Source organism: Peromyscus californicus, unplaced genomic scaffold (genome assembly GCF_007827085.1).
Source record: "Peromyscus californicus insignis strain IS unplaced genomic scaffold, ASM782708v3 Scaffold_22__1_contigs__length_63687245, whole genome shotgun sequence".
NCBI lineage: Eukaryota > Metazoa > Chordata > Mammalia > Rodentia > Cricetidae > Peromyscus > Peromyscus californicus.
Window position 1 is genome coordinate 36,259,381 of NW_026294525.1, and position 13,756 is coordinate 36,273,136.

General features: G+C 45.0%; 1 protein-coding gene and 1 long non-coding RNA gene across 3 annotated transcripts in view; one reads left to right on the forward strand and one right to left on the reverse strand.

Annotated features, from left to right (window-relative positions):
• The first annotated feature begins 1,065 nt into the window (after positions 1–1,065).
• Positions 1,066–13,756, forward strand: part of Soga3 (SOGA family member 3) — a 55,344-nt gene continuing 42,653 nt past the window's right edge. The window contains exons 1-4 of one of the 2 annotated variants that reach the window (XM_052751269.1): positions 1,066–3,012; positions 4,985–6,225; positions 6,691–6,915; positions 8,115–8,273. In XM_052751269.1, the coding sequence (XP_052607229.1) occupies positions 5,080–6,225; positions 6,691–6,915; positions 8,115–8,273 (1,530 nt within the window). In that variant the 5' untranslated portion in view covers positions 1,066–3,012; positions 4,985–5,079. Of the gene's footprint in view, positions 3,057–4,984; positions 6,226–6,690; positions 6,916–8,114; positions 8,274–13,756 lie in introns of both variants that reach the window. The other variant, XM_052751268.1, reaches the window with a different exon arrangement.
• LOC128118535 (uncharacterized) lies at positions 1,145–5,073 on the reverse strand. The gene is made up of 2 exons (XR_008221250.1): positions 3,111–5,073; positions 1,145–3,030 (listed from the first exon to the last, which is right to left on the reverse strand). It is a non-coding gene; the product is annotated as an uncharacterized LOC128118535 (long non-coding RNA).

The following is a 13,756-nucleotide window of genomic DNA, read 5'->3' on the forward strand; positions in this document are numbered from 1 at the left end:
CTGAAGATCCATTATCTTGCTGTGCTATAGAAAATATGATTCATTATTACAAGTAAACAATAAAAGGTCAGTCAGTAAGTCTGCTTCTGAAACAGCAAAAATAACGACAAAGCCTTCTGAACTCTGAAGAAATCTGCATTTGCTTAATTGAAGAAGTTTAATTTTTTCAAATACCTGGTTTTTTTTTGTGTGTGTGTATGAGTATTGCCTACATACATGTATGGGTGCCATGTGTGTAGTATGATCAGAAGAGGCCATCCAATCCCCTGCCACTGTATTTACAGCCAGTTGTGAACTGCCACATGATGTGGGCATCAGGAACTAAATTTTGGTCCTCTATGAGAACAGCAAGTGACCTCAACAACTCTGTCTTCTCTCAAGCCCCATGAAGAAGTGTAATTTTCACAAAGAAATAAGGGGATAACCAAAATACAATTCTATTTAAAACCTTTTTATGTAAAGGCATGTCAATATTGTTTCTATGCATCCTATATGGCTATGGTTTTCAACACTGAGACTGTACATGCCTAATGTACAAAACGAACCTTTTGGGCACATGAACTCTGATGTAAGCATTATTGATTTTATTAGACTTTAACCAAATACAAGTTACTGGTTGCATGGAAATAAATACTGAAATGGAGATGTCTAAGCTGATCACTAGTTTTCAGACAAGCAGAACTGTGTTTTGTGTCCCTAGATTATTTTTATATCAAGGTTTTATTTATAAAGATTGACCTAAGAGGTATTTTACCCATTATTGTAGTATTCATTAAGTGGGAAATGTGGATCTTGCCATCTCTTAAGAATGTTGCCGGCCGGTCGGTGGTAGCACACACCTTTGATCTCAACAATCCAGAGCCAGGTGAATCTCTATGAGTTCGTGGCCAACCTGGTCTACAGAGTGAGATCCAAGATAGGCACCAAAACTGCACAGAGAAACCCTGTCTCGTAAAAAAAAAAAAAAAAGAAAAAAAAAAAAGAATGTTGCAATTTAGAGGGCTGGGCCTGGTGCCCCACAAGTTCAATTCCAGTGCTCAGGAGGCAGATATGTTTGAGGCCAGCCTGGTGTACATAATGAGCTCCAGGCCACCCAGGAATATATACTGAGACCTGTCTCAAAAACAAAGAAAGACACACAAAAAAGAGTACTGCAATTTATATTGGGGTACATAATGAAGAAGTGTTTAACACAAACTCAAAATAACTTATGACTCTATTTTGCTATGCAAATCAACGATTGGACGTCTCATCATAGATATCACAGGATTTGCTTTTCCAGTTTCTCCATATTCAAGAATAAGAACAGTATCTCAGTTATCTCAACTTTCTCTAATACATTTAAGCCTTCTCGGCACAGGGACGATTTCTTGACTTTCTTTACATCGCCAGCACCTTGGACAGTACTGGCCACAAACCAGTTCATAGCATCTGTTTTACAGCCTGAAATGATTTCCTTGTGATACCATATTTGATGTCATTGGAGATATAAATTACCTAGGCCTAAATATGCTTTCATTTCACTGTGACAAACTGCTCCTGTGCAAATTACTCTCCAATCATTGTCATTTCACTCTTAAGACAGGATTTATACTTACAAAGTCTCCTGCTAAATTAACACTAGGCTAGACACGTTGTAAAATATCTAAGTCTTAGCTCGCACAAAACCACCACAACGATGTAAGAGAGGTTTAACGCCTAAAAATGTCCTTTTAATACAAGATTAATATATTCTTACCTGGAAGCTTGCAAGGGGATTTTTAGGGACAGGAAGGAGGCTCTGGAGCCTGCTCTCTAAAATAAAATTAGAAGGAAAAGGAGAAAATTTCCCTCAAATTTTAAGAATACTATTACTGTGGAACAATATGGATAAACGTAAATTTGAAACACATTTTTCTTAACTCCCTGGTCAGCTGATACTTTATAAATACATTCTTCCTGACTCCTATTACTCAAGTGCACAACAGTTAAAAAAAAAAATGTGGATCCCAGAAACTCCCAGTTTGTTTTCACTGAAGAAACTGGCCTTTGGTGAGGGGAGGGCGAACGTGCTCGGTGCTACTTCACCGTCATCAGCAAACATACTCGCTTTGCACTAAATTAAACCGTTCCTTCGTATCTTTGCAAGAACCCTTTGTTTGTGGGACGGCGGGTCTGACAACCATTGTCTATTCGCGGAAATGCCATCCCAGGACTCCGCCCGAGAGCTGGGGGTGGGGAAGAAGCGCGGAGAGATCGACTGAGAATTAAAGTGAGTGAACAAAGAGAACTCCCGGCAGCCAGCGTGCGCCAGCGCCTCTCAGCTGCATCAGGAGACTCCAGAGGGTCAAGCCGAGGGTGCAGGCTGCTCCAGCGGGCCTCCCAAGGAAAAGAGCTCAAGTAAATAATTGATGGAGATTGATCGGACCCGAGACAAAGCATTGCAGGAAACCAATACATCCGATTTTAAGCGGTTTCGGAGTCTTCTGCCAAGTCCAGGAAATGGGAGTGGAGCAAGGATTTTGATGAGCCAGGCTGACAATTCTCCATCTCGGGCGTGGCTCTGGCCTTTTTGTCTACTTGCCTCCCACCCGCTACCCCGGTTCCCCATCCTCACCTTCTCTCTCTTCTTTCAGTAACCACTCCGGTTACTTCTCACCTGTCCTCCCTCCAATCCCGCCCTCTTTCCAGCCCAGTCCGGTGAGGTCAGCTCATGAATACCCCTGCACTTCCTGGGGATCGTCTGGCACGGCTTGGTACCCGGGCATTGGCCTGATGCAGTTGCAGTTCCAGCCCAGCCAAGCATCGCCAGCTAGGAACCGGCTCCCAGAGTTCCGAGTCTTTGTGGTTACCGCCTTTGTTTGGAGAACCAGAGTGGGTGTGGATCCGGTGCAAGCAAGCCTGCTCAGCAAGAAAGTCAACACTATGAAGTTGAACTCTCCCTGAAAGATAAACCCTGAGGACTCCAAAATATCAGGAAGAAAGCAGTGTTGATTTGCATCAACTTCCTGGAAGCAGCGCCTCTGCAGAGAAGTGAGAACTTCTGGATTTCTAAAGAGAAAAGGATGAGAAACGGGGTGGGTCCTGGGACAGATAGGATTTGAGATGAAAAGGCTTGATTTGGTCCTTACTGAAATTGCTTGGATGGCGATTTCCACTGATGAAAGGCTTGGGATATAGGCTGCTAGCTAGATGCCTTAGATTGTGGAGTTAGTTCCTGAAACCCAAGTTTTCTCTGAGGTTAAAGTAGTCGGGGGGTGGGGGGGTCAGGCTTCAGTTCCTGGCTTCTCAGCTCCTGTGTGGTTCTGCTTAGTTAAATATAACTTTGTGTTGCCAGTGTAATTAAGTTGGATGGCCCACATTATTCTGACCCATGGTAAAGTAGGCCAGACATTCTAGCAGTGGGTAACTTTGTTTTCCCCTCTGAAGAAGTCTTTATCATTGCATTACACAGTGAGTTGAAAAAGAGATTCCAGAGGCAGAAAAGAAGGTGGAGAAGGGGTATTGGGGTATTATTTCTTTATGAAGGGAGAGATGATTACATCCTCAATTAAGATACAACAAAAAACAACAGCAATAATCTAAGTAAGATCCTGGGGAATCATCTCTCCTAAAAGGTGTGAGTGTGTGTAAGAGAAGTTTGTGTCTAGTCATGACCTTCTTGTGCTTTACAGATAAATAATGTTCTCCTGGAAAGGGGGCCAATTGAACTAGCTGACTGGGCCACTAGGAAGGAGAACTCACAGGGCAGTAACTTGCTGTTTTCCAGCTTAAAGGGGCATGCTTATTGTGGGAAGATAACACCATGTATCTTACCACCATAAAGGAAGATGAACAGCCTTCTGGGTGCAGACTATTTTGTTCCAAAAATTTGGCTCCATAGGAGTGAGTGAGCATTTTAACATTTAATTTTATCTGTATGAGTATTTTGCCTGCATGTATGTTTATGTACCGCATATGGACCTGGTGCACAGGGAGGCCAGAAGAGAGTGTCAGATCCTTGGAACTGCAGGTATAGTTGTGAGCTACCCTGTGAGTTCTGGGAATAGAACTTGGGTCCTCTGGAAGAGAAGCCAGTGCTACTAACTACTAAGCCCGTTCTCCAGGCCCGTGAGTGGGCATTTTAAAACTTCAACTTTAGTCTATTATGTACCACCTAAGGAGATGTTTAAGAATGAAACTGTTTTCTACGTTGCACTTACAACTCACTGCTTTATAAGTAGAGAACAAGTGAGTGTAGACAAATTCATCACTACAAACTTCAGAGCCTGTAGGTAGAGCTGCTCATCAAATTTTCCAACAAGTATTTTTAAGCTACAAAAATAGTCTCTTTGGGGTTGCCAATGACTGAATCTTATAGCTAATTCCTGATGTCACTTTTTTTCTTGAGACTGGGGTTGATGTATAGTCACTCTTTATGTCTTCTTTTGTGTTCTGTTCTTAAGAATGTTGGCTATAATTATCTAAAGACAGCATTAGGGGCTGGAGCTGAATGAGGAAAGTGTCATTTATCTACAGTAAATATTCTCTAGGATCTTACATCATAGCCGTGTTTCTTTAATTGACACCTGGGAATACTAATTAAAAAAGTTTTCTCCACTAAACTGTGTTTTAAACACAGATTTGATGCTGAAGAAAGCCGTTTGATATCTATCATATGTAAACATTTCCTTTGCCTTCAGAAGTCTCTTCCGGACCTTATCCCCCGCGCCCCTCATTTCCTTTCCCATTCATTTCTTGCTGAACCTATGTCTAACCCTTTCCAAAACCTGCTACCTAAGGAATTCAAGCTTCAGCTGCCTTTGACTGAGAGGTGGAAACAGCGCCACTTTGGGCAAAGTGAGAACTAACAGCCCTGCACTCTTCCTAGTCAATGGTCCCATTAAACGCTGGGTTTCCAAATCTCCTAATCCTCTGTAGCTTCTCTTGTCCAGCAAATTCACCTTTGACACTGCAACAGTGTGTAAACATACTGTATATTTCTCTTCTTTTATTCCCGTCCCAGCTTAGAAAGGAAGGTTGGTGGCAGAAAGGAGAGAAGAGGATGATCTAGAGATGGACCGTTCCATGTCGCATCCGGTAGGTTCTTCCTAGACTGCCATGAGTCAGCCACCGTCCGGGGGCGCTGCCCCAGCCGCAACCTCAGCTTCTGCTGCCGCCGCAGCCACGGAGGGTCGCCTGCACCCGGAGGGCAGCAGCAGAAAACAGCAGCGAGCTCAGTCACCTGCTAGACCTAGGGACAATTCTTTCCGACAGACCGCCGCGGCCACGCGGTCCCCGCTTGGGGTCGGCACTAAACTCAATTCCGTTCGGCAGCAGCAGCTGCAGCAGCAGCAGCAGCAGCAGCAGCAGCAGCAACAGCAGGGTACCAAGATAACCGGTCGCGGCGCCTCTGGGGCCGGCGCTAGAGGATGCGGAGGCGGGGCGGAGAAGGCGACGCCCGCGGTACCCAAAGGGGCTGCTCCCGGAGCTGTCCAGCCCGCGCCTGGTGCTGAAGGGCCCCCCGCGGCTATCCTGGCCGCTGTGAGCGGCAGGAGGCCCGGGCCGCCCGAGGACCCACCCCGGGAGATAGAGTCGGTGCCCTCGAAAGTCGGGGAACCCCCTCCGCTCGGGGGAGGAGGGGGAGGGGGCGGGGAAGGAGGAGGAGCCGGCGGCGGCCCGGGGGACCGGGAGGGGGGCGCTCCGCAGCCGCCACCGCCCAGGGCTTGGCGAGGGAAAGGCGTCCGCGCCTCGCAGAGGGGTAGCAGCGGCGGGGAGGGGGTCTCCCCTGCGCCATCCACCGCTGCTACAAGCAGAGCCCCCGGCCCGGGCGGCAGAAACTCTGGAAGCGGCGTCGCAGGGGGCGGCAGCGGAGGTGGAGGGAGCTACTGGAAGGAGGGATGTCTGCAGTCTGAGCTCATCCAGTTCCATCTCAAGAAGGAGCGGGCGGCGGCGGCGGCGGCGGCGGCGGCCGCGGCTCAGATGCACACGAAAAACGGTGGCGGTGGCAGCCGCAGCTCCCCGGTCGCCGGCGCCCCTGCCATCTGTGAGCCCCTTGTGGTCCCCTCCTCCTCCTCCTCCTCCTCCTCCTCCCCAATGGCCGCCGCCGCCGAGGGCCCCCAGCAGAGCGCAGAGAGCAGCGGCAGCGGCGGGGCCATGCAGGCGGCGGCTCCCCCATCGTCGCAGTCCCACCCGCCGCAGCTCCAGGAGCAGGAGGAGATGCAGGAGGAGATGGAGAAGCTGCGGGAAGAGAACGAGACTCTCAAGGTGAGGAGGAGAGGGGGGTGGGGACGGAAGGGGGGAGGGGAAGTGTGGGGCCTCTAAGGATTAGGGCGTGTCCCCGCAGGGTTGGAAGGCTGCTAACCTGTTAGGGCCACCGGGAGGGAGGGGAACTTGGAAGGTTGGGGAGGTCCATGGCCCGCTCCCAATTTGAAACGGAACCTAATATTCATATCGTTGTGTTCCATTTAAATGCAAACCCAGGCCTTCATTTCTCCAGTTACCACGATATGCCCCACTTTCTCACGGGCAGAGAGAGCTAGAGTTAACAGAATGAAAGAAGGCCTAATCTGGGCCTGGTTTTCTAGTTTCTGCTTTCAGCTCCCTGTCACTCCTGTCTGGTGGAGGAGGCAGTAAAACTAGGTATTGGGAGTAGGCATGGGATGTATGCGGTGCGTGTCGGAGGGGCTAGAGGCAAGGCTGACTGTGACCCATGGCCTGTCACCGTCTCAGAACGAGATCGATGAGCTGAGGACCGAGATGGACGAGATGAGAGATACTTTCTTCGAGGAGGACGCCTGTCAGCTGCAGGAAATGCGCCATGAGCTGGAGAGAGCCAACAAAAACTGCCGGATCCTGCAGTACCGCCTCCGCAAAGCCGAGCGCAAAAGGCTCCGTTACGCGCAGACGGGGGAAATTGATGGCGAGCTGTTGCGCAGCCTGGAGCAGGACCTCAAGGTCTGCCGCTGTGGGGGAAGGGGAGCCAGGGCGCGCCGGGGTCAGCGGGTGGAGACTTTAGTGAGGGCTCTTGGCGTTGAAAGGGCCTTCCCTGATGACTGGCAAAGGGCCTTAGATTCCTAGCGTTCACCGCAAAATGTCAGCATCCCAGAAGGGGAAGGAAATGTTCACTTTAGGGTGTGTGTGTGTGTGTGGGGGGGTGTCTCTCCTGGGAGTAACTCTTCCGGAAGTATTGGGAAGAGGGTTCCTCCCTCCTAGGCTGAAAAAAGGTCATTCATGGTAAAGCACTGACTTTGAATGGCCTCGACTCTAGTGATCTGGCTTCCAATGATGTATTCCCAGGGAAGGCCAGGTGGAATCAGATATTCATGAGCAGCAATGTGGGTTACTGTGGAGCATTGACATCCACAACAGGAAAGCATTGAGAAAATAGTAAGGTCTCTTTCGGAAAGTCTAGGTTTCCACTTAGGGCCCTTGCCTATCTACACTCACCAGTTCTGTAACTCCCAGTAACCCATTTGAAAAAGGGCCTTATAACAAGCTTGGCAGTTACTCCCTCCATCCAGTCTAAAGCAGGACTGGCTCTGTCCTGAGCCTCTACATTAAATGCTCTGTATCCCTTCAAAACTCTATAGTTTCCAAGATAATCTCAAAAGTTGGGGTGAAAATATATACTAGTATTAAAAAAAAAAAAGAATCTCAAGGACTGGAATGCTTGCTAATCTTAAATACTTGGAACTAGCTAAGAGTTATAAGGGAAATAAAAGCAAGTCCCACTACCCAGTAGTTAAAAATGTATTTTCCCCCCATTTCTCATTGGGGGCAATAGTGGAATCATATAGCTCATGGTTTTACTGTAAAATTAAAGCAGATATGTTAAATCTATACGTGAACATGAAAAAAGTACATATTGCTATGATGTAGTGAAGTTAAATGAATAAAGTCGAGCCAGCCATCTGGCTATTTGTTAGCTGTACAGCCTTGAACATCTTACCTGATATTTCTCCCTCTATAAAGCAGATACAATAATAGCATCTATCCTGTGGGATTGTTGTGAGGATTAAGTGATTGATATATGAATGGCTTCTAGATCAGGTATTGGGAACACTGCCACAAAGTATGTACTATGGACATGTTGTCTCTTGATGCCTTCAATAGGAATAAAACTATATTTTATTGCTGCAAACACATTATTTTAGGTTGCAAAGGATGTATCTGTGAGACTCCACCACGAACTGGAAAATGTGGAAGAAAAAAGGACAACAACAGAAGATGAAAATGAGAAGCTGAGGCAGCAGCTTATAGAAGTTGAAATTGCAAAGCAAGCCTTACAGAATGAACTGGAAAAAATGAAGGAGGTTAGTATCTGGTTATTTCATGATGGACTGTGTACGTTCAGCTCTTTAGAACAGAATCTCAGGCATTAACATAACCGCTAAAATTTTTCCTTCTGGATTGCAATTTGCCATCCTACTCAATATAGTAAGAACTAGAAGATTTCATACTAACAGGTGGAATAGCAAAGAAAATACTCTAACCTGAACTTCTGTTTTAACTTACAATGAGCTGCAAACTGATGTTTCTGTTGCTGTTGCTGGAATGTGTGTGAATTAAATACATCAAATAACACATGACACACACGTGATATCAAGAAGTGATGAAGTGATGCCTGAGTTAGTTGAGGAGAACAGATTTATGAGATTATTGCTGTGTTCATAGAAGAATAAGCTTCTAGAATGGGCAGGATTGCAAAGCCCATTCAATCCATTCCAACCATTACTTGAGTTTTCTCTATAACAAAGTTTCCAAAATTGTTTGATGCTCCAAGTATTATCCTGAAGACCTTCCATAGCAGCCAAGTCAATCCTATCAGAGCTCTGATGAAAGATTTTCTTTATTTCCAGTTGGGATCTACCGAGTTTTGTACCTCAAAATGGTTCATCTTAATTCTATCTTCTTAATTCAAAGTTCAAAATGGTTCATCTTTGAGGGTAGAAGATTCAAAGCTCTCTTTTTCATGTTCACTCTGGGAACATCCACTCTTCCGAAAGAATAATGATCATAGGAAACAACAGAAAGTCTATCAATGAGTAATTAAAGTCACGATAAACATTTTCACTGAACTAAAATGTTTTTAAAGCTAATTTGAGTTATTGGCAGTGTAATGTATGCAAACTATGAATGAAAATTGGCAAAAGCAGAAATGGCCTCCTGAAGAATTTTCTCTGCTTGGATATACAGACTTCCAAAGAAAAATCTTAATCTTTGCAAGTCCTGAGTATTGAGCCACTCATGTCTGCCATTAACAGAAAAAATATCAGCAGTGTGATTAAGAATCCATAAATGTAAGGACTCTGAAATGCTGTTTTAGGGGAGCAAATTATTCTTTGTGACCTTTTTGTCCATTTACACTAACCTTCAACACCTTTTCATTTTATTTTTTTAATATTTCACTCATTAACTAATTTTTTGAGACAGGATCTCTTTGTGTAGGTCTGGAATTTTCTACATAGTCTAGGATGCCCTCAGGCTGGAGGTATGCCTCTGTCTCTGCCTCCCTAGGTCTGAGATTACAGATGTTTGCCACTTACACTTTATCTAAACATCTTTTTAACATGGCAAAATAAGGAAAATACTATTGTTGAAATACGCTTCTTGGCCACTAGTCCGGAGTGCCTTTGTGTTACAGTAGAAAAATTCTAAGACTGAGAATCACATGATACGCCTTCACCAGTAACTAATGGAGTAACCGTGAAAAGCCTGTAACGTCTACTTTTCTCTATTTATTATAAACTGTAAGGGTTGTTTCAAATGATTTTCAGTGTCACCTCCTAGGATATATTTTATCCTGCAGTCCAGGACACTGACATTTAGCGACCAGCTCATATTTCCCCCGCTGAAGTTGTGAAGTCAAATAATACACAGTTGGTGTATGCATACATATGTATTATCTTCAGCAATAACGCACAGTCAAAGAGTTTCAAAATCTGTGTTTCTGGGGGAGGAGGGAATGAAGCAGGTAGCTGGATTAATTTGCAAGGACTGCTATCACAAAGTACTAGATACTTTACTTTCTCACAGTCCTGGAGGCCAGAGGTCCAAGAGCAAGATTATTTCAGCAGGTTTGGTCCCTTCTGAGGGCTGTGAGAAAAGGATCGGCCCTTCCTTATCTTGTTGATGGTCACCTTCATGTTCCCAAGGCAGGCTTCCTGTAGCCACCTGCTAAGAAACTTCTATCCACCCCGCACCCCTCCCCCGCACCGTGTGTGTGTGTGTGTGTGTGTGTGTGTGTGTGTGTGTGTGTGTGTGTGTAGGGTGGAGGTCAGCCTCAGGTGGTGTTTCTCAGGATCTGTCCACTTTGTTGAGACAGGGTTTCTCACTGGCACTTGTGGCTCAAGGATTAGTCTAGGCTGGCTGGCCAGGAAGCCCCGGGGATCCATCTATCTTTACCTCCTCAGTGGAAGGCTTACAAGCATGCACCATACACCCATCCTTTTTATGTGATGATAAGAATGTAACTCCAGTACTCGGGCATGCAAGGCAGGTACCTTACTATCTGGTGTATTTCTCCAACATCCAACACTTCCTGTTTCTAAGCATACAAGTCATATTAGACGAGGGTTCTCCCTAATGGCTTTACTTTCAACTGATTACCTTTGTAAAGAAATTATTGACAAATCATTTTCTCTTACTTGGGGATTATCTCCTAACTAGAGATTAGGATTCCAACGTAAGTCAGAAGAAAAATCACTTAATGGCTTAGTGTGGAAAAACGAGAAACTCCATTGTCATTCTCATGAGGCTTCTTCCTTGTTCATATATGACTTTGGTTTTTTTTTGGGAGGGGGAGGGTCCTGGACTTTGTTTACACCATTAAAATCATTCAAGCGAAAACAAACCTTACTTGATTACCAGAGATAAAAGAGAACCACTTTGTAATTTGATGTCATGTGGATATTTCTCAAGTAAATATTCAGAAACCCGTGTTTAAGAATGGCTTAAGCGCCAGGCGGTGGTGGCGCACGCCTTTAATCCCAGCACTCGGGAGGCAGAGCCAAGCGGATCTCTGTGAGTTCGAGGCCAGCCTGGGCTACCAAGTGAGTTCCAGGAGAGGCGCAAAGCTACACAGAGAAACCCTGTCTCGAAAAACCAAAAAAAAAAAAAAAGAATGGCTTAAGCTGAGGAATTGGGAGATGGCTAAGCGCATGAAATATTAACTGAGCAAGCATGAGAGCATGAGCTTAGATCCCCAGCATGCTTGCAAGAGCCAAGCAGGCCACTACCTGCATTGTGCATCAGTAACCCTCGTGGTGCGGAGGTAGAGTGTACAAAGTCAGGCAGATTCTAAAGGCCTCACTGGCCAGTAAACCCAGCTGATATGGTGTAATCCAGGTTCAGTAAAAGGCCATGTTACCTCCCTAAAAAAGATGGATAGTGATAGAAAAAGACACCCAGCACTAACCTCCAGTCTCCACATGCTCACACACAAACACGTACATAGGTACCCACAAAGAAAGAATGACATACGTGTTTCTGATTTTTCGTCCTGTGTCCTGAAAAGAGGAAAATGCTCATAGACCCACCCACTAGCCAGACCGATAGGCTCTCACCCATCGTAAAATAAAAATCACTTCTCGGTGATGCTTTCTTTCTTAAGGGCTCTGACTCTCGATTAGGTAAATGTGGGTACCGCACCAATAAGTGAGGGGCCTGAAATATAATTCACGTTCACCGAGGATTAGTGAAAACCCCAACTCAAAACTCTGATTAAATAAGACAACCATGGAAGTCTAGGGAAATGTAGCAGCATTTATGCAAGACAACAGCTTTCTGTGTTTATTGTGTGTGGGGACCATATATTTATGTTCATGTGTATGCATGGGCATGGAGGTTGGAGGTTAGCATCAGGTATTTCCCCTTATTGATCTACACCTTAGTTTTTGGTATAGTGTCTCTCACTGAATCTGGGTGGAGCTCTCCGTTTTGGCCAGACCGTCAGAGACAAGAGGTCTTCAGGTCGCTGCCGCTCCTTCCACAGGTGCTGAGATTGCTGTTATATGCTGCCACCCCGGGCTTTTATGCAGTTGCTGGGGATTTGAACTCAAGGTATTATGCTTGTGCAGCAGGCACTTTCCTTACCGAACAAAGCCCGCAGCAAGGGACATTAGTTTTTAAAAGCAGCTTTTTACTAAGGAAAATAATATTAGAAAGTGTGTGATGGGAGGAGGGGAGAAAAGTAGGAAATTTGAGAAAGAGATGTCTGGCATATGGACATGTAAAAAGTACTAAACTCGATAAAAGAAAATGAAAAATAATCTGTCAGGCATAATCAGCTTCCCAAGGCTGACTCCATAGTGTCAGAAAACACCTGTAGGAAACATGGTTTAAAAATCAGAAGTATCCCATTCAAATAAGGTATTTGAAATGATAATGCTGTTGCTGTCTAAGAGAACAATGTTAAAACTGAGCTCAGGCTGTTGAGGTGTCTTAGGAGGTAAAGGCACTTGCTTCCAAGCCTGAAACAATCTGAGTACGATTCCCAGAACCCACATGTTAAAAGGAGATGACCAACTCCTTAAAATGGACCTCTGAGTTCCGTATGTGGGCTGTGGCATCCTTCAAATAACTAAAAATATATATATAACAATGATGAAAATAAACTGAGCCGCTGTAGTACCTATGCTACTTGGTGGGCTGGAGCTATTAACCACCAGCTTTCTCATTTGTAAAGTGCAGATATTGAAATCCTTCCTAAGAATTAACCACATGAACTAGAAGCCTCTTGTGCCATTCTACCCATGGAGAAAAACAGAACCATGTCAAATTCTGAAGAAGAAAAAAAACTAGCTACAGAGTAAAATCATGAAATATTAAATAAAGGCAGTCCTCTAATCCTATAATTTCAGCTGCGTATATGGATCCATATAGATGTTGAACAGTGCCCAGGAGACCAATAGACCATCTGCTAGAGTTTGGAACCATTTACTAAAACTTTAACTAGCTTCAAGGGTATTGACCAATTGCTCTCAGAGCTGGTGGCTGCAGAAAGTCCTATGCACCTGCGTACATCCATCTGCTTATTGTCTCCCTCCAAGAGAATGGAGTAGGCACTTGGGAGCAAGAACTGAGTAGAAGCAGGATGGGGTAATTAGTTTAGGCTTTTGCAATTTGTCCCTTATATTGAAACAGCTGATATTCTGCCAACTGCAAACAAGAGGGACCTCTTAAAATGCTGCCTTCGAATCTTAATAGCATTCTCATCCCCATTATGAAACATTGATTTGCTAGTAGCAGTATGTCTTTTTCCTGGAGTAAAATGCTTTTACCTTTCTATAACCCAGAGAAAGAAAGAGACAGTTAGCGTCATCACGGATCAGAGCAAACAGAGATTTCTGTGGAAGTCATTGTATCCAAACAAGAAGCTCTTTGGATGTCAGGATAGGTTTATGCACAAAGAAGATAAAGTCAGGGTTTTGTGGGAGGTGGCTCTGTACATATTCTCTGGGTTCAATGAGGTTTTGCCCCTGTGAAATCGGTCAGTGCTCTCCACGGGGTTCTCCAGCTGCGATAAGAGGGAGCATCATTTTTGAATGCTTCAAAGTTCCTTATGCTCATCATGCGGGAGGGGATCTTCCTAGGTCATCTTAAATGCCGACTGTTTGAAAAACAGTTCATGGTAGATACTTGAACAAAAGTCATTAAAAGAAGAAGACCAGAGAGAAAGAGAGCAGGTGGCGGGAACTATTCACGGAATCTCTTCATTTCAGAACCTCTCTTGTCTCTGTTGTTTCTTCTCTCAGCCTTCCATAAGCTTAGAGAAAATAATTTTATTAACATTTTC